Below are 18,462 nucleotides of genomic sequence, written 5' to 3'. Positions count from 1 at the left end.
TCACACCTTGTTAAAGCCCTATGAGACAAATTGTGATTTGTGAATATGGGCTAAACAAATACAATTTGATTGATTGATTGATATACTTGAAGGTCTGTAATCAGCCTTATTATTAAAGAATGGGTTTAAACATTGGAGAATGCATCAAACTCAGCATATTTTAAAAGATCTAGTCAAAGTAGGAGGTGAAAGGAGAACTCAGGCAGCAGCTGATGTCTTATGCAAAAGGTTTTAATGTGGACTTGATGCATCAAGGAGACCAGAAGGTGAAACAATATACAAACGCTAACAGAGTAACATGAGCAATTGTCACCCCCAAGTCTGAAGATGTCTCCCACAGAACCCCCATATATCTCCCTCTAATTGCGTCACCCGTTCTAACAGCACATCCATGAATGGCTAGAATTACTGTCACTCTCTATGTTACATGTAGGTGTTCACATCCTATTGGATAGTTACAGGTTTAGTGTGTAAGATTTAGGTGAAAGGGATCTATTAGCAGAAATTGAATATAAAATAATCCGAGTGATGTTTTCACTCGTGTGTTTCATCTAAATTGTACAAATTGTTGTTTTCTTTACCCAAGAATGGGCCCTTTATATTTAAATACTTTATGTTTACATCAGGAGCGGGTCCTCTCTATGGAGGCCGCCAAGGTTTTTTTACATTAGCTCAGACTGGACAAGCTAAACACCTTTTGAGTTTTTATGAGGTTCTCAGATCCTTATTTTCTCTCTTCAGGATCTGGGTGTCTTAGGCTCTGCTCTCTCCCTGCACCCATCCTACTTCAATGACCGCACTTACCGGGTAACTGAGGATCTGTGTTAGAACCTGGTCCTCTCACTACTCGGGTCCCTCAAGGTTCCGTCCTGGGTCCTCTTGTCTTCTCTCCTTACACCAACTCTCTCAGCTCTCTCATTCACTCACATGGCTTTTCCTACCACAGCTATGCAGATGACACACAACCAATCCTCTCTTTTCCCCAATCTGAAACACAAGTAGCAGCACAAATCTCTGCCTGTCTGACTGACATCTCTAAGTGGATGTCTGCACACCTCATGAAAATGAACCTTGACAAGACCGAACTACTTTTACTTTCAGGGAAAGGTTCTCCCACTCATGACCTTACCATGACCATTGACAACTCCGTGGTAGCCCCCACCCAGAACCTGGGTGTGACACTAGACAGTCAACTCTCCCTTACTGCCAACATTACTGCAACAACCCGCTTGTAGATACATGCTGTACAACATCAGTAGAATACGTCCCCTTCTCACTCAGAAGGTTCTGGTCCAGGCCCTGGTCATCTCACACCTAGACTATTGCAACTCCCTCCTGGCTGGCCTAGTGCCATCCGACCTCTGCAGCTCATCCAGAATGCAGCAGCTCGACTGGTCTTCAACCTACCTAAATTCACTCACACTACAGCACTCCTCCGCTCCCTTCACTGGTTACCACTGGCTGCCCGTATCCGTTTCAAAACACTAGTACTTGCGTACTGTGCTGTAAACGGATCAGGTCCAGTCTACATCCAGGACATGGTTAAACCTTACACCCCAGCCCGTCCAATCAGCTTGCTGCTCCCTCACTGCGAGCTAACCACTCAACAAAATCACGACTGCTTGCTGTCCTGGCTCCTAAATGGTGGAACGAGCTCAACATTGACCTCAGGACAGCAGAAAGTCTATACATCTTCCACCACAGACTAAAGACACATCTCTTCCGACTACACCTTGTTTAAGAAGATGATGTCTAATAATAATTGTCACCTCTGGTGTTTATGTAAAAATATTTTAAAAAATTAAAAGTTAGTTGCATTTATATATTGCACTTACATGTAGCACTTGTAGTTTGGCTTTTTTGAAGCTAATTGTACTTACATGATTCTTGCTGTTCTGGGTTTGTAAACTCATGCTTGAATGCACTTATTGTAAGTCGCTTTGGATAAAAGCGTCAGCTAAAATGAAATGTTATGTAATGATGGAAACTTCATGGTTGTAGACAGGGGAGTAGCACAACATTCGTGGCCCTATACACAAGCAGTCTCTGTGGGCCCCCTTCCTCTCTCGATTCATGATGTCCCTCATGCATTTTTAAAAAGAAATGTCAACAAATAACAGAGTCAGCTGTACAAATGAATTTGTAGTGTTTGTTGGGGTAGTCACTAATGAACAATACATACCAAATTTAGGATATGTAAATATGAATCTCACCGCATTTCAATTCTCCTTTATCAGACTTTTGCCTACTGTTACTTTACTATAGTTAAATGAGGTTTGTTTGGAGTATCGTGCGAAAAGGAACATTATTTAACATTTATTCAGGTATTTCATAAAGTATAAAACAAACCTTAAAAATACCATCTTAGTTTTCTAACGCATACATTGAGAAAATGTTTACTGCAAAATAACAGACAACTAACCAAAGACTTCCCTAGATGCTTTAATTTGCAGAAACTTAAACGTCATGTTTAATTTACAGCTTTCATCCCATCAACCTAAAGTATTAATTTATGAATGAATGTAATCTCTCATCTCCAGTGTTTCTGTTGACTGAATCCATTCATTTGTTTTTTTTTATGTTTTTATTGTGAAATATTTGCATGAGTGAAAAATGCATGGCTTCATACGGTATAGTACTTGAAGTCCTGTCCTACAAGTCTTGATACTGTAAGCTGTGGCAAAAAGAGGAGGAGATGGCGGCACGCTCCGTTTGGTTTGACGCAGTTGGCACAGCGCACAGCGCGAATGACAGAGACTGGTTTCTGCCCCGGACTTAGTTGGGCTGTGGCCGGGCTGTGCGCCTTCTCCCGGCTGTGGAGCTGTCCGTGGTCTCTGGGTCCGTAGCAAGGGACTGTTTGTGTTTATTTATCGCAAGTCATATCGTCATCGCAATATTAAACAACGTTATCGCATATCGCATATTTTCCTGATATCGTGCAGCCCTAGCGGAGAGTGAATGCAACTGAACCGGTACAAATACACAGAGGAACTAATGAGGGAAGCAGGTGAGTGTGTGGGTGGGGAGACTCAGGTGAAGGGAATGAGGTAGTCAGAGGCTTGTGGGAGTGACTGGATCTGAAATGACAGGAGAACAGAGACATTCTCAAAGGCATGGCAGACTAGGTTGTGACACCGACACCATTCAGTGTTAGTATCCCCTCCTTTAAAACAATACCCACACTACACAGTTTGTTTAAGCATGGTGGGTTAGAATCTATAATATGGTTCCTGTTTTTTTTCCCACCATATGCTGCTGCTGAGTCATCTGCTAAAAGGGGAGGGGAAGTTTGTGGAAGCTTTTTATGCTAAGAAGCAGGAAGCGGAAGGAACCAACTACTAGTGCTGGCAGGGGAACTCTGAACTCAATGACATTTCAAGATAGCAGCATGTGGACATTTCTTTGGGTTTGGGGGTTATTAGTATTTATAAATAGTGTTTGTTAATTTGTATTTTGGCATCATTCCTGGTTAGGTTTATTTTTGGGTTTGTGAATTGTATTTAGTTAGCTTCCCTTCCCCTTAGTGTTTATGTAGGCTAGCCTGTGTGTATATACTGTATATACCCCTACTTTTCTGTCATTCATCAGGTCAGGGGCCTGTACGACAAAGCAGGATTTGTGGATATAGGGGTAACTTGAGATTTTCTCAACTTAGAGTTTTTAGTCCCGGAGCTTCTCCAGAGCTAACCTGCTAATGAAAGATATAGATTCTCATCAGAAGGAATGATAAACCTCTGTAGTACATAGCCAACCTGACACGTAGGAGCAAAACGCTTACAGTACCAGTAGCACAGACTGTATGCATCACTCTACGTTTCTTTGCTTGTTACTTGTACCATGTGGGTGATGCAGAGAAGCTCAGCAAAAAACACTGTATGCAATTAACATTTTACATGAATTTTGCACATTCATAGCAATGCCTTTTCTTTAGCTTTGTATTGTTCTTCTTGTATTCTACTTAGTTTAGTATCTGACTTGTTTACAAACGTCATTGTGCAATTGTATACTGATATCACAAAACAGGAGGACTTGAATAAAATCATTGTACCTGTTGTATTCTAACCATATGAAAGTCAGTCTACTTACCGCTTTAGAGTATATTTTTTTGTTTATTTTGTATTTACTCCCAGGTGAGCTTGAACCCACCAAGGTTGCACCTGAAAGAACAAGGCTAAAATTGTTATACACACAATGACAATATATGTAAATTACACATGAATGAAATAGAAACAAACAAAATTATAGTCAGATCTACTCTTGCCCTATTATGATAGGGCAGTTTTACTGTTAAATTTATATGCATTCAAACAGTCTGCAAGTTTTCACCAGTTGTCCTTCCTGCGTTTGAAAACTGTGGCTCTACTTCCAGTACACTTGTCCCTGTCAGCTATTGGTCATATACAATAAGCACCGCCCCTTTTATGTGCACACGCTCATATCTAGAGTAGGAAAACCTGGGTTGACTTACAGATTTGATAATCAACATTGTGTGACTGCTTAGCCTGATTACGTTTGTTAGGTTAAGTTCAGGTGGATAACGAAAAGATATCCTGGGTATGTTGAACTCACTTCATAGTGCAGGCCCCAGGGTTGTTCACTTCACACTTATGTTGCCTTATTGTCGGTTGAATTCAGTTTAGTTAAAGAATTTATACCTTTATTGTTACTTTTTCTTTACTTAAAGGGGACATAGCATGCAAATTCCACTTTGTTAGTGCTTCTACAGGTTAATGTGGGTATCTGGCATGTCTACCAACCCAAAAACTCTGGGAAAAAAACACTCACGCGTTTTGTTATAGTTCCTCTAAGTCAGAAACGTCATGCTTGAGCGACTCGATTGAGCTTCCTGGGTTTTGTGTCGTAACAAGGCACTGGAAGTCTCCCTACATGGTCTTGGCCCACCCCCCACCTCATCCCCCCGTCCCCCCACACTCGTTACGCCGGGTTTACACCGGAGGCAGCGAGGCTGCGAGGCAGCGCAGCGCCGTTCCCAAGCACGCAGCCGCCTGGCTGTTCACACAGGACGAGCATTTCTCCGCTGGTCAGCCCGCGATTCACTCACATGTGGCATTTGTCTGGATCGTTGGGACTGGGAGGCTGCAGCAGTTGCTCGGGCGCGACCGCTCGCTCTCCCGTGCGTGAGCTGGAATTTGTGTCAACGCCACACAGCCAGCAGTGTGGAAGACTTCCGCAGTGTTCAGCACTACTGTAACACCGACACACACAGAGCCCCCCCACTCGTTACGCCGGGTTAACACCGGATGCGGAAGCGCCGCTGCGAGGCAGCGCAGCGCCGTTCTCAAGCGCGCAGCCGCCTGGCTGTTCACACGGGACGAGCATTTCTCCGCTGGTCAGCCCCATAGACTGTATATATAAGGTCAGCCCGCGATTCTGCTTTCTCCGCTTGTTGTTGTACCCGTTGAATGTCGGGGTTCGGGGGTAAATGATGGTCTTCATAGCCCCCCCCCCCCACCCCTCTCTTTCTCTCTCTGTCTATCTGCTTGTGTGCTTGTAGTGGATGGGCAGAGGGGGACATTTAATTATGTGATTGGGAAAATTAAAACTCCAGGACAACAGAAGGGGAATACAAAGTATGGGATGCATATTTGATAATTTATATCATATAAAATATGTAATTTATATCGTTTAAAATCATGGGGGGAGAGGGGGAGGGGGGAGCTGGCTCATTAGCATTAAAAGGAACAGGCACTCAAAACAGGTCACTCGGTGGAGGGCTGTTTTAGACAGGGTAAAAAGGGTGCTGTTTTATATGATCCTTGTGGTATTTTGACCAAAGTATGTTACAGACATTTCATTAAGACCCCAAGGAACCATATCAACTTGTGGTAAAATGGGCATGCTATGTCCCCTTTAAGTATTCATTCTGGGTCCTTTAACTAAACTGAATTCAACAGACAATAAGGCAACATAAATCTGAAGTTTTTTCTTATACTTAAGTATTTTTTACATTTGCAATTCTCTTTTGTTTATTTGATTGAAAGTTTGTTTGGCTAAATAAAGCCTGGCATTTTTTTTATTAACCTTGTGTCCAGGCCTTTACTGTTTGGTCCCTAACAGGCTGAAATTCTTTTCACTCTTAAGTTTCTGTTGTTTGTGCTATTTGCAACACGTTTGTTTCATGGATTATTGTGTGTTATTGGTTATTGATATTATGTGTATTTGTAGTGGAGATTGTATATTTCGCTGTGTTTTAATGGCCCTGTTCAAATTGCTCTGGCCAGGGGAATACAAATGGAGTCACAGTTGGTTGAGAGCATGTTTTCTTTATTGTTAAGATTGATCTATTTATGAATTTCACAATGTCAAAATGAGACCTAAGCCTCTTTTCTGCATTATGTTCTTGACAAATATTGGACACAGACATGTGTTGTTTATGCTGATACTAAGGCATAATTATGAGATACTAAGTCATAATAATGAGGTAGTACGTCATAATAATGAGATAGTAAGTCATAATAATGAGATACTATCTCATAATTATGAGATACTAAGTCATAATTATGAGATACAGGATTTGTATTTTCTTCATCACAGTGGCGGAAATGGGCTTCCATACATTACGCCTCTTGCGGTAGCCATTGTGAACTTTAAATTAGAACTCTGTTCAGTGATCTTTCAGTAGGGTGGGCGTCTGTAATAAGGCCTAACAATATTCTGATGTGATAACAAGGTCAATTATCTGTTAATATAACTGCAAATTAACGGTTATTGTCTTGTTTTTTCCCATGCCCAACATTTTAAGTGTCTCCTCCAATTTTATCTAGCCCTCCATTCCTTTATCTGCTTCCCCTCTCTGCGCACTCCTCTGCAGAGCGCACATCCACTCCGGCCAATCGCACGCCATACATCCAAGGTAAAGGACCACACTGACCAATAAGAGAACAGCACGGGGTGGGATTTATCCACTCACACCTCTGCACAGAAAATCAGTGGTGTGGGAGAACGACAGCAAGGACGGGGACAGGTGCAGTCAAACAGAGACACGAAAACACTGCATTTGACATGGACGCATCAGCCTGACCAGCTCCAGTCCCGTTTTCCAACAGGTCCACCGCACCCGCCAACATGTCGACGGTAGAAGGAGCCGGCCAGGATGACGAAGGGGAGTACGGAAGGGCGGCAAAGCGGCTGAAAACGGAGGAGAGGGAGGAGGGGGAAGATGAGCTGGAGGAGGGGGAGGATTCGGACTCCGGTTCGCTGCCTGGTAACGCAGATTCCGTGGTGGAAACCCGGGCCCGGTGGAGCTGCATCGAATACGGAGCAGGACGGAGGGTAAGGAGCGCAACAATAGAATCTGGTGATACCCTGACGCACAGCATCACGGAGGGCGCTGTTTACTGCTACTGTCATTATGGGGGTGAGCGAGCAACCTCCTCCCTGTCACGAGTCGCACACGCGTTATAATAACCATACTGTAACCATAACCATAACTACTTTTTGCCTGCCCTTATCCTTAAGATGGGGGTGGTCGATCTCCCCACTCCGCGTGCCATATTGTCCTTACGTAAGATATTGACCCCCAAATTGCCCCCTGATGGCTGTGCCGACAGTGTATTTGTGTTGTGTGGTTAAGTGCTGCACATAAATGCTGTGTGAATGTGTGTGTGGACAGGTGAATGGCAATACGTAAAGCGCTTTGCGTGGTCATCAAAACTAGAAAAGCTTTACATAAATACGGATAATTTACATTTACCATAAACCTCACCTTATCTAATCTTAAAGCATGTCTTCACCTCAAGGTGACTTGTCTTTTGTCCCCATGGAAGACATGTCCCCTTCCTGTCCATCTAACATGAGTAATAAACGATCACACACACACTTTATCACTTCATATTATTAAAATTGTTTCTTTGTTGGGCCATGCCTCACCCCTCCACAAAATCTAATGGAAATCTGTTTCATTGTATTCAGTAATCTTGGAGATACACCCTTAAAAAAAGGTTAAATTTAGAACCAAAAGTGGTTCTCTGCTGGTTCTCTTCAAAGGAAAATTATATAATGAGTTTAAGCAACAACAATTTCAGGTTGCACAAAGAACTATTTGTTTATGAGTTCCCTGAAGAAAAAGTTCAATTGGGTGCTTTACAAAACCAAAAGAGGTTCTTAAACTAAAATTCCCTCGGGATCAATACATTATCTATCTGTCTATCTATCTATCTATCTATCTATCTGTCTGTCTATCTATCTATCTATCTATCTATCTATCTGTCTGTCTATCTATCTATCTATCTATCTATCTGTCTATCTGTCTATCTGTCTGTCTGTCTGTCTGTCTGTCTGTCTGTCTATTAGGGGTGTAATGGTACACAAAAATCACAGTTCGGTACGTACCTCGGTTTAGACTTATTTTTTTTAATTCAACCCTGGTTAACTCTGTAAGTAAAAGTAAAATAACAAAATAAACACTCTTATAAGTAAATAAATAAAAATTGTTTAAAAAATAATGCACCATTCAGGTGCAGCATGTAAACTGCACCGTTATTGTATTGTATGATTATCATTATTAAATATATGTATTTTAATTTTTACCACCACATAGTTTGCAGAGAGGGTTTGATGCTCTGCTGGCACTAACAATGTCTCCGCTGTGGAGAACACTCTCACTCTAGGGACAGAGGTTTATAAAGGGCTGGTGTGACTCACTAGCTGAAATGCGGACGAGAGGGAACTTAACAGCGCTCGATTACTTTCAGTGTGTGTTTGAAGCTGTACATACTCTCTATGGTTTGAACCCTGAATTCTCAGCAACAGAGAACTGTCGCATGTCGGCTGCTATAAAACACCTGTGTCGCTTGTTGTTGCTTTGACACGGTCTGAATTATTTCCAGGTGGCAGCTTTAATGCCCCGGGGAGCTGGGTTTGCACAGAACTCATTTATTCCTTGTCCCACTAATGTTAATGTTATTCCCAATATTAGTGGGATATCACTCTGGCGATGCCGTGTCAAACGAATCGGCATGTTCGATGTGCTACCAGCTACATGTCCGATAGCAGTTGTGCAATGTTGGCTTCTGTACGATCCACTTGTCTAAACCAAATTCTTGTTCCTCAGGGAAACCCTTCATGTTTTCCCCTCAGAAATTCTACAGCACAATGAAATGAAAATTATTATTAATTATTTGAACAAATTAAATTGAAAAAGCAATTGAGTGCAGTGTTTTATTTTTAAGAGTAACATTTTAATTAGTAGTTCAACCTCACAATGAAAATAGACCTTACCTTGAGAACAGCATTTTTCCCATTGTGTTGGCAATCAGAAAAACAGTTTTAGCTTTTCATTACAACATATGTAAGAGCAACATACTGCGTGGCCTTTCAATTTAAACAAGTAAGCTTGAACATCTTAAGTAGCCATCCAGGACACCACAAGGCATCCAGAAAGGGCATTGTCTTTCTCAAGTTTTTGGGTACTGTACTGGCAGATTTTGTATTTGTGTAATGTTTAATAGAAGAACAGATATGTATTTACAAGAAGTATGAACAAATGTTTTCTGTGACTTAACTAGGAGAGTTGCAGAAGGAAGTTTATGGTCCCCCACATGTGTGACTGGGCAAATGGTCACTGTAGGGGTTTACTCAGTGTGTTTGATATAGATAGGTAAGGGGATTCTGCATTGTATACAGGACTGGGGTCTTTTGATGTTGTAAATGAAGATAGGGGATCTCGGAGACAGATTGTCTCACACCAGAAGTCACACCAGGGGTTTCGCACAGAGAGGGGGACAGGAAGTCTGCCCACCCTGGTCAGACATCAAGAGGCTGAAGAATACCTTTTGCTCCTCGCAGGGAGGGGCTTATGATGTATAAGAATCTGAGGAGGATGCTCTGTGCTCATTCTATACACGTTACAATAGGTGGCTGTGTGGGGTGAGCCCACCTGCAGGTGTTAGAATTTAACTTTCCGAGAGACAATGTTATGTGTGTATTATTATACAATAGAAATTGCCACCACAGTACTCAACATGACAAATTTTATATAAAGGCAGCTGCCAGGGCAAGGGAGATCTCCACGCTGTCATTATCAAGAAGCATCTAAACGCCATCCATCTTCACAGTGATGACTTGCTCTCCAGGAGAGAATTGGTTCATGCAGTCACTCAGAACAATTGTTGGTGCCGGATGAACTGGATCATGTAAAATACAACAAAAAAAAAGTCTGACAAATTTCATTGTCTGAAAATGAGACAGGTTGTTGAAAACAAAGTTTAAGCTAGTCGGCCTGCCCACACTGCTAAATAGATCCTAGAGGAAACAAGTTGACTCTCTCTAAATGAATGTTTACGTTTTTTAAGCATCCTAAGGTCCTCAAAAATGCTTTTCCACAGCAAAGTAATCTCCACAACAACAATATTGTTGCTGCTGTCCTACCGTTTCCACTGCTGCAATCCTCAAGATGCCGATGTGCAGCAGGTGTTATGTGTTATATGTATCAAACTCAAACACGAAGGCCCGATCCTATTTCACCCCTACTCCTTACCCCTTAGCCCTTCCCCTTCGTTGTGTGTGTTCATGTGTTGGCATAGGCTGTCTCAATTCTTGTTGGGACAGCGGGGTAGGGCCAAGTGTTAGGGCTGTACAGCCCTCTAAACTGAGATTTATCAGACTCACTTAAAACCAAGGGCTACGAGAATCCCCGGGAAGCTGGGAGAGAGACCCACAATTGTAGTATTTTCTCCATTAATAAGGATTTAAAACTTACCATAATAATGTAATATCTTACTTTAATATAAATTAAATTTATTAAGGCCATTTTTTTCACAACGTGCATTGCATGATCCCTCATTTTCACATCATTTCATGTCACATCCCTCCCATTTTAACATCCTTTGCATAGATGTTATTAGAATTTTATAGTTTTGTTACTAGTAACAGCAAGCAATAGCATTGGTTTATTTAAGATCTCAACAATGTTATTAGTGACAACACTTTTTGTCTCGTCTGTTTACATCAATGACTACTGATGACGTGTCGGGTTTTCTCCACGACTACTGATGATGTCACGGCTTCTTGAAGTGCTGTCCCAATTCGTAGGGGAAGATTTCAACCACCACCTTTATACAACCCTTATAGCTCCATTTCAAGGGGCAATATAACCCTCGAAAACCAAGGGTAGGGGTAGGGAGAAGGGGTGAAATAGGATTGGGCTGAAGTCTCTAATTTACTCGGAGCAAGTGATTTCTCATGCAATGATATCTGCCCCATCCGCAAAAGCTACAGGCAATTACGAGGGGTGAGTCACCAAATTGAAGGACAACATATTACAAATTTAAATAACAAAATACATACTTAGGAGAATATGTATAACAAAATAAACCCAACACAAATAATAGATCATCACGTAAACAAAATGCATAAACTTAAAAGTTAGTGGTCAGTTACAATGATAATTTTGCTTGTACTCCTGCCTCACAACACCTCTACTCAACCTACATATAAGACAGGAATGTCCATACAATGAGCGTCATTTTCACTCATGACTCATTGGTGTGTTCTACAATGCAAAAGAAGATGGTCAAATTGTTTTAGCTTGCTTTATATTGTATAATATTGCAATGAACATAGGTGATCCATTGCTTGATCTAGCACCAGCAGAAAACATGCAAGTGTAACATCACCTATTATTGCACATATTTTTTCATCCATATCAGTGACGGACACTTTCCATTTACCTCCTCCTATTTCAGTCATTGATTGCCTCGCTGTGGCAAGATCAGTTTTTTCAACCATTTGTTATAGTGACAGTGCAACCCACAGCTTACACAGCATTAACACCACTCTACTTACTGATGCTGGTAAAAGGTTCTTTATTCTTTGAAACATGAATTATGCTAATTTACTATCCTGATGCAGGTTCACTCAAATACACACAGATGGCATTTACCGTAGGGCTGGGCAATATGGCCTACAACAAATATTGCAATATTTTTAGGCTATATTGCGATACACGATATATATCTCGATAATTTGAAATCTCCTCTAAATCATGGTACAAATTTTACATTTATAAAAGTCCACAGGAAGTGGCTAAGTTAGCGGACGTTAGCATTTCCGACAGACACTGAATGCACCTTGTCGGAAGCTATCAGGAGACATTTAGGCTTAACATGGTGTAAATGACCTTGTTTCCAGTCGAATATAAATGTCAGGGCTTGCCTTCTGATCATTGAGCAGCTGTGGTTCATAGAGGAAACTGTGTTTTCACTGTTGGTTTCTACTGTTCTTCAACAAAGTCACTGACCGGCTGCTTCACGTGAATGCGCCTCTGAGCTCACAGTGAGTGAGTGGGTGAGTCGGTGTGGAGCCCCGGGACCTGTGTGTAAACCATAGGGTGTAAACCGAGCACAGACACACACACACACAGGCGTCTACTCTCGCTGGAGTGAACGCCACTCAATGATTTGTTCGATTCAGCGTTCAGACAGAATATGAACAAACTGTCAATAACCGTCTCTGAACTCTCGTAAACTTGCTGGGACTCTTCTCTTTCTCTCTCTCATGCTCTCTGAGTCTCTTCCCTCCGCTCCTGAAAAAAAATACGCCAGAGCTAAACTTAAAGAGAATTTCATGCTTACGACTTAAAACATTCACGTGACAATTTATACACGATGGTCGAGATATAGTCATTTTATACATCGCATGTGGTACAAGCCGCAATACATCGAGTACATTCGATACATCGCCCACCCCTAATTTATCGCATACATTTACAAACTTTTCTGAAGTTGGAGTTTGTTGAATCTGTTGAATCAGACACGGCATGTTCGTAGGAACTTACCTACCTACTTACTATACTTAAAATATTAAAGAAATTCAGGATATCAATCCGAAAATGTTCTTGCATAAGGGCCCAATGATAACTACTGCACCCACTTAGAATATTGAAATAGTGATATGTTATGTAATACAGGTATGTAATATTTGAAATATACTTCAATGATTCTCTGATTGAACAAACTTATCACTTATCTTAAGAAATTACAAAAATATAGAAAATGCTAGGGTTGAGCAATATGCTCAAATGTTCCTATCACCCACGGCCGACTGAGGTTTTTTTGCACGTGCGCAAGCTCAGGAGAAGCTGAATAACAAAATCAATCCAAGCAGTTAAGATTTACCATTTAAGAAAAGTATCAATCATCATGCAGTGATCAGTGCTGGTATTGTGGCAGTGATTTCAAACAAATCAATGTTTAAATTGTAGCAAGTCAGAGGATGTCAGCTGAGTTAGTGTCGGTGTGGGTCTTGGTGTCAGTGCAAGAGAGGGAGAGAGAGAAAGAGAGAAAGTAAGCAAGTAGAGTCAGGATGGACTGAATGAATGAATATACAGTATATAAATTTAAATAATAATAAGAGCTTATGAAAAGAATATAAAAATCACCATTATGCTCTGTGACATGTACTTTAACTCAATGTAAATGAATACGTTTTTAAATACAAACAAATCAAATGCCCTTTCATGTAAATAATATTTTGTTGTGTGATGAGTGATATGATATCTTCTTCTAGTTTCTGTTAGAACTTGTGCTGCAGCATTTTGGACCACAGACTTACTGGGACCTCCTGATAATAAGGATTGCAATAGTCCAGTCTAGAGGTAACAAATACATGGACTAGTTTCTCAGCATCTTTTAGTGATTTTCATGATATAGTGCAAGTGGAAGAAGGCTGTCCTGCAGACTTGTTCTTATGTGTAGGTCAGATGTCTGGGCAGACTTCTGCACAGTTTTTACGAAGATTCAGACATTCACCAATGTTTTCTTATCTGGGATTTCTCCTTAGGTAAGAACAGAATCTACTTACACTCAAGAACACTCTTACGCACACTTGATCACTGACATGCTTGTGCAAAAGAATCAGTTTTTGTTAATCTACCGTTGTATGGTAAGATTTGAATTACCATTATATTTTAGGTATCAGTGCATATTTCTGTTTGCAAATCGATCGTGGTCCACCACCACTAAAGTAGGACACCCCGCCACCTCTTTACAATATTTCTTAATAACTTCAGATTGTAACTATATCCCAAGTTTTTTGTTTTGTTTTAGTTTTTTTGGTAGTTATTTTGTATCCACTGCTGACACTACAAAATATACCTGCCTTTTTACACTGTGAGTCCCATGTGCCATGGTCCTTGGATTTTGGTTATATATCCCTCTGCTAGATCAGGAGACAAACTACTTCATATGTTCTGATGCACTTCTAGACTGTATTTTGATTTCTAACCGGTCATGACATGTCAAATGCTGGTCAGCCAGGCCTGAGATGGGATGTAAACATTGACCAGAATAAACAAGCGGAACTCCCGCAGTGAATAAAATGGTTTATGAAGATGTCTACATCTCACCTCATTTTTCCTGTCAGTGCCATTGCACTTTCCACTAGAAAAAGTTGAAAGCCGGGTATAGGTGTAATGCAGTGTCTTGGATGTGCTTACTGGATCAGGTTTCAGTAAAGCAGTGGGCGGGCAATCTGCAGCAGCAGTTTTTCTATCACCAGATGTATTGACAGGAACGCAGTTAGAAATCCCTGCTGCTTCTTACCAAGTTCACCAGCTCGTTTACCTTTTCAGCTTCTGCTGCACATTCCAGAGAGAGATGCTGCTCCTCCAACCAGAAGTACAGTAAAACTTTCAGTTCAGTGAAAATGGGGGAAAAGGTCTGACTAGTGGATTGTCTCATATCTAAAAGTTCCTTCGGAGTGTATCAAATCACAGAGGGAATGTTGCAAATACACAAAAACATAGCAAGCACCTCATCTCTACAAGGGAGAGAAAATAAAATTGTGTTGACATATTACAATCATATAGTGATCATCAACACATCTTCTTAAATATTATACAGAAAAAAATAAACTGAGGAAGCTGGTTCTCATTATTGATCATGGTCATAACTTAACCTTAAACTTAAGTTATTGGAGTCATCACAAAAAGAGAACAAACATAGTCTGTTTTTCTTTCTGTGTTTGGAAAACTAATTTATTTTGTTCAAGAGTGATCACTGAACAGCAGATTAAACAAAGCAATCTATCAGTGTCACTTACATGTAAATCTTCCAATGTCGCCGCTGCCATTGTGCTGTCCACTAACTCTGCCTCAATGATCCTGTTGCAAACATAAGTTTACACAGTGTTGTTGTGGCAGTAATTGTGTTGAAAGTGACCAATTGTAATAGGGCTTGTGACTCACCTTGGTTTCTGCCCCCAAATTGTCAGAAGTCAGGTCGATTCTAGCAAGCTGAACTTTGCTGAGCAGAACCCAGCAGAACGCAACTCTCACAGTGTGTAAGCTTAACTAAACTAGTTAAGCTTAACACAGAGATTGAGGAGCAAAGGGAAACAGCTACCAAGGAGTTACCTGCTGCCACAACAGCTAGGGACCTCAAATGATCTCTATTATGGCAGCAACAGTAAGATAATCACTTTCCAAATGAAATTTGTAAACTTTGGAGATTGTGCTTAAAATAGCATGCAATGCATGAAATAACACCAGTGAAGTAAATCATTCAAACTTATATAAAAGTCACATATAGGGCTCTAGACTAACCTTTTCCACTAGTAGCACTGGTACTCCTTACTGAAAGATTTAGGGGCACCAGCACAATTATTGGAGTTATTTTCCCATCTTAACTGTTTTACTGATAAATGTATTGGTAATAAATAGAAAATGTACTAAACAATAACATCCACAACAAAACCAGTAAACAAGGAACTTCCTCTGAAGACTAACTCTTGTAGTTGGGCCTTCTAGCTCTTTTGCCCTGACTGAAACACATCTGTTCAGCCTCCTTGGCATCAACCTCCTCCAAGCTATTGTTCCCTCAAGACTTCTTCTAATCAGGTCCTCTACTGTGTCCACATGAGATTCGTGTCATGTATTATTCTGAAATTGGCTAACCTGCACTTTTACTTGTGTTACTTTAAGTACATGCTGATTAGGGCTGGGTATTGCCACTGATTCCCCAAATTGATTTGATTCTGATTCACAAGGTTTCGAATTGATTCAGTTAGGGATATGTCAGTCTGCTAGGGCTGGGCGATATCAGTCGATATCGATATATATCGCAATTTAAATCAAATAAGCTCCACTGCACTGAGGTGCATTAATCCGCAGGTCAACAAGTGACTCTGCTCCTCTGATGTTTTCTAATCACTCACACTTAGAACTGATCTTTATAAAACCTGCAGAATTCATATTTATGTTCCTGGATAAACAGGGTATCACTTCTTTTGCAACAAAGAAGTTAAAACACTGTGTTATATTGTAATCTGTGGGAGGAACTTCTGTCTGCAGGAGTCTGTGTGTGTGTGTGTGTGTGTGTGTGTGTGTGTGTGTGTGTGTGTGTGTGTGTGTGTGTGTGTGTGTGTGTGTGTGTGTGTGTGCTCATCTCTTCTCACACAAACTGATAATCACATGGGATATTCACCATCTAGTTCTATATTCTAAAATAGTTATTAATCGATGATGTCAGATCATAGCTCTGGATCATTCTGGTCACTTCCACCCTGATGTCCTGACTGTGTGCGTCACGTTACGTCTCGTTTTGTGTAGCAGGTTTAAACGTTTGTCTCTTAAATTCTAGAGTGAATCAAACAAACACAAAGTAAATGTCAGTCCTGTACGTGTCCTAATAACTTGTGATCAGTGATGGTGTTTGTTGTTAAAGTGTAAAGTGAGCGCAGGCCCAAAAATGTGCACATGTGCTGCTGCTCCTACGCTCTGTGCTGTGTGCGTCAACCTAACCTGCCGTGGCTGTAACTCTATTCCAGCCACATGATTAGTAAGGCACGGTGCTATTCTCATTATCATTGGCTGTTCGTGTTGTCTGTCAAAACATCGATGGGATGAGTTATATCAACGTCATATCGACCTGTCTTGAATTGCTCTTGAGGAAAAGTTATATCACGATAATTATCGCTGTCGTTTTATCGTCCAGCCCTACAGTCTACAATACCAATTTTGCTTGAATATGAAAGAAATTTTAAAGCTGTAAACTGCAAGGAAACCTCTAACTTGGTGCATTATTGAAAATATCAATAATGTATACAACATTTTGTTGGATGATATATTGTCGCAGAAATTATTGTGATAAACGATATTGTCATCATTTTGAAACAATATCATTTCCCTGAAAAAATTTTAATATGAGAGCATAATCCTGCATCCCTTTCAAAGAGCAATGAACTTTTCAATTCTTCTGTCTGACATTTGAATTAGAATTAAAAATATTATAATATCTTCAATACATTAAGCATAAATAAAATAAACCACACACACAACCAAAACAATAAATATAATGGACTGTTGAATAATTTTGCACAGGCTATATGTAACCAGCTCGGTAAACAGGATAGAGTGGTTATGATTTAGATGACAAACTTACAATCATGTATTTTAATTGATGGTGTTGGATCATGTATCCGGATCCTGCGGTCACTTTAAAACTCAAGTCTTCTGTGTGCGCCACATCTTGTGTTGTACTGAGCGCGCACAAAATGTTGACCACTCATATTTCATTATGTTAAATGCAGCCTCAAAAACTCTCCAGTAAATCAAACAAACTCGAAGTTAACTTCATGTACTGATCAGGTCCTAATAACTTGGGATGAGTGTTGGTGTTTATTTAAGTGAGTGCAGTTCAGCAGGAATGTGGAGGGAAGACACAGGAAATTCGAGCAAGGTACAAACCAACCGCTGCTTCTGCCCTGATCCTGAAGCAGCATTTTAGACTTAGTGAAGTGAGAAAATGGCGGATGTGGGTGTTCTGTAGGCTGCAGCACAGAGGGAGAGATGATATTTTCAGACTACACTGCTGGCTTTGAACATGGAGATGAGGAAGAAAAAGATACTGTATAACACAATCTACCCATTCCAGAAATGTTCGTGAAAGGCCCAGGGAAGTGCTGTGTCGAATTTGGTTTGATTTATAAATGTGATACGTTCAATATAGGGCTGGGGCGACGCGTCATAAGGAAGGTGGCTGCACACAGTCAAAGCATGAACTCACCTGAAAAGCAAGCTGAAGCGGAAACTCATCTAGCATAGGTAACCAATACCTATAACCTGTAACCTTTTTCCTGCTATTGCATCGATAATTTTGAAAACCGGGAAACCGTGATATTTCCTCTGACAATAATCGTGACCCCAAAATTCAATATCATGACATCCCTAACTAGGACTGTACCACTGTGCCAGGCACTCTATGCCAGAGACTTCTGTGTAGACGCTGAAAGCTGCAGATCAGCCTGATGTGTAATGTGTGTAACTTTAGTTAACTGTGTGTTGCAGAATAATAGCGAGGACTCACACCGTATATCTCCCAGTCCTGTGGTCCATGTCAGGGGTCTCTGCGAGGCTGTTGTGGAAGCAGATCTGATAGATGCCCTTGAGAAGTTTGGAGCCATATGGTAAGACAACAACCAGCGTTTGTGTGTGTGTGAGCAAGA

General features: G+C 40.8%; 1 protein-coding gene across 1 annotated transcript in view; it reads left to right on the top strand.

Moving 5' to 3' along the window:
• Positions 1–6,860: 6,860 nt before the first annotated feature.
• Positions 6,861–18,462, top strand: part of LOC117775902 (heterogeneous nuclear ribonucleoprotein L-like) — a 38,823-nt gene continuing 27,221 nt past the window's right edge. The window contains exons 1-2 of the mRNA XM_034609471.1: positions 6,861–7,293; positions 18,305–18,423. Of these exons, the coding sequence (XP_034465362.1) occupies positions 7,087–7,293; positions 18,305–18,423 (326 nt within the window). The 5' untranslated portion in view covers positions 6,861–7,086. The remainder of the gene's footprint in view (positions 7,294–18,304; positions 18,424–18,462) is intronic.

The sequence above is a fragment of the Hippoglossus hippoglossus genome, chromosome 15 (assembly GCF_009819705.1).
Source record: "Hippoglossus hippoglossus isolate fHipHip1 chromosome 15, fHipHip1.pri, whole genome shotgun sequence".
NCBI lineage: Eukaryota > Metazoa > Chordata > Actinopteri > Pleuronectiformes > Pleuronectidae > Hippoglossus > Hippoglossus hippoglossus.
Note: the sequence above shows the minus strand (reverse complement) of the source record. Positions and strands in the feature narration are given on the sequence as shown.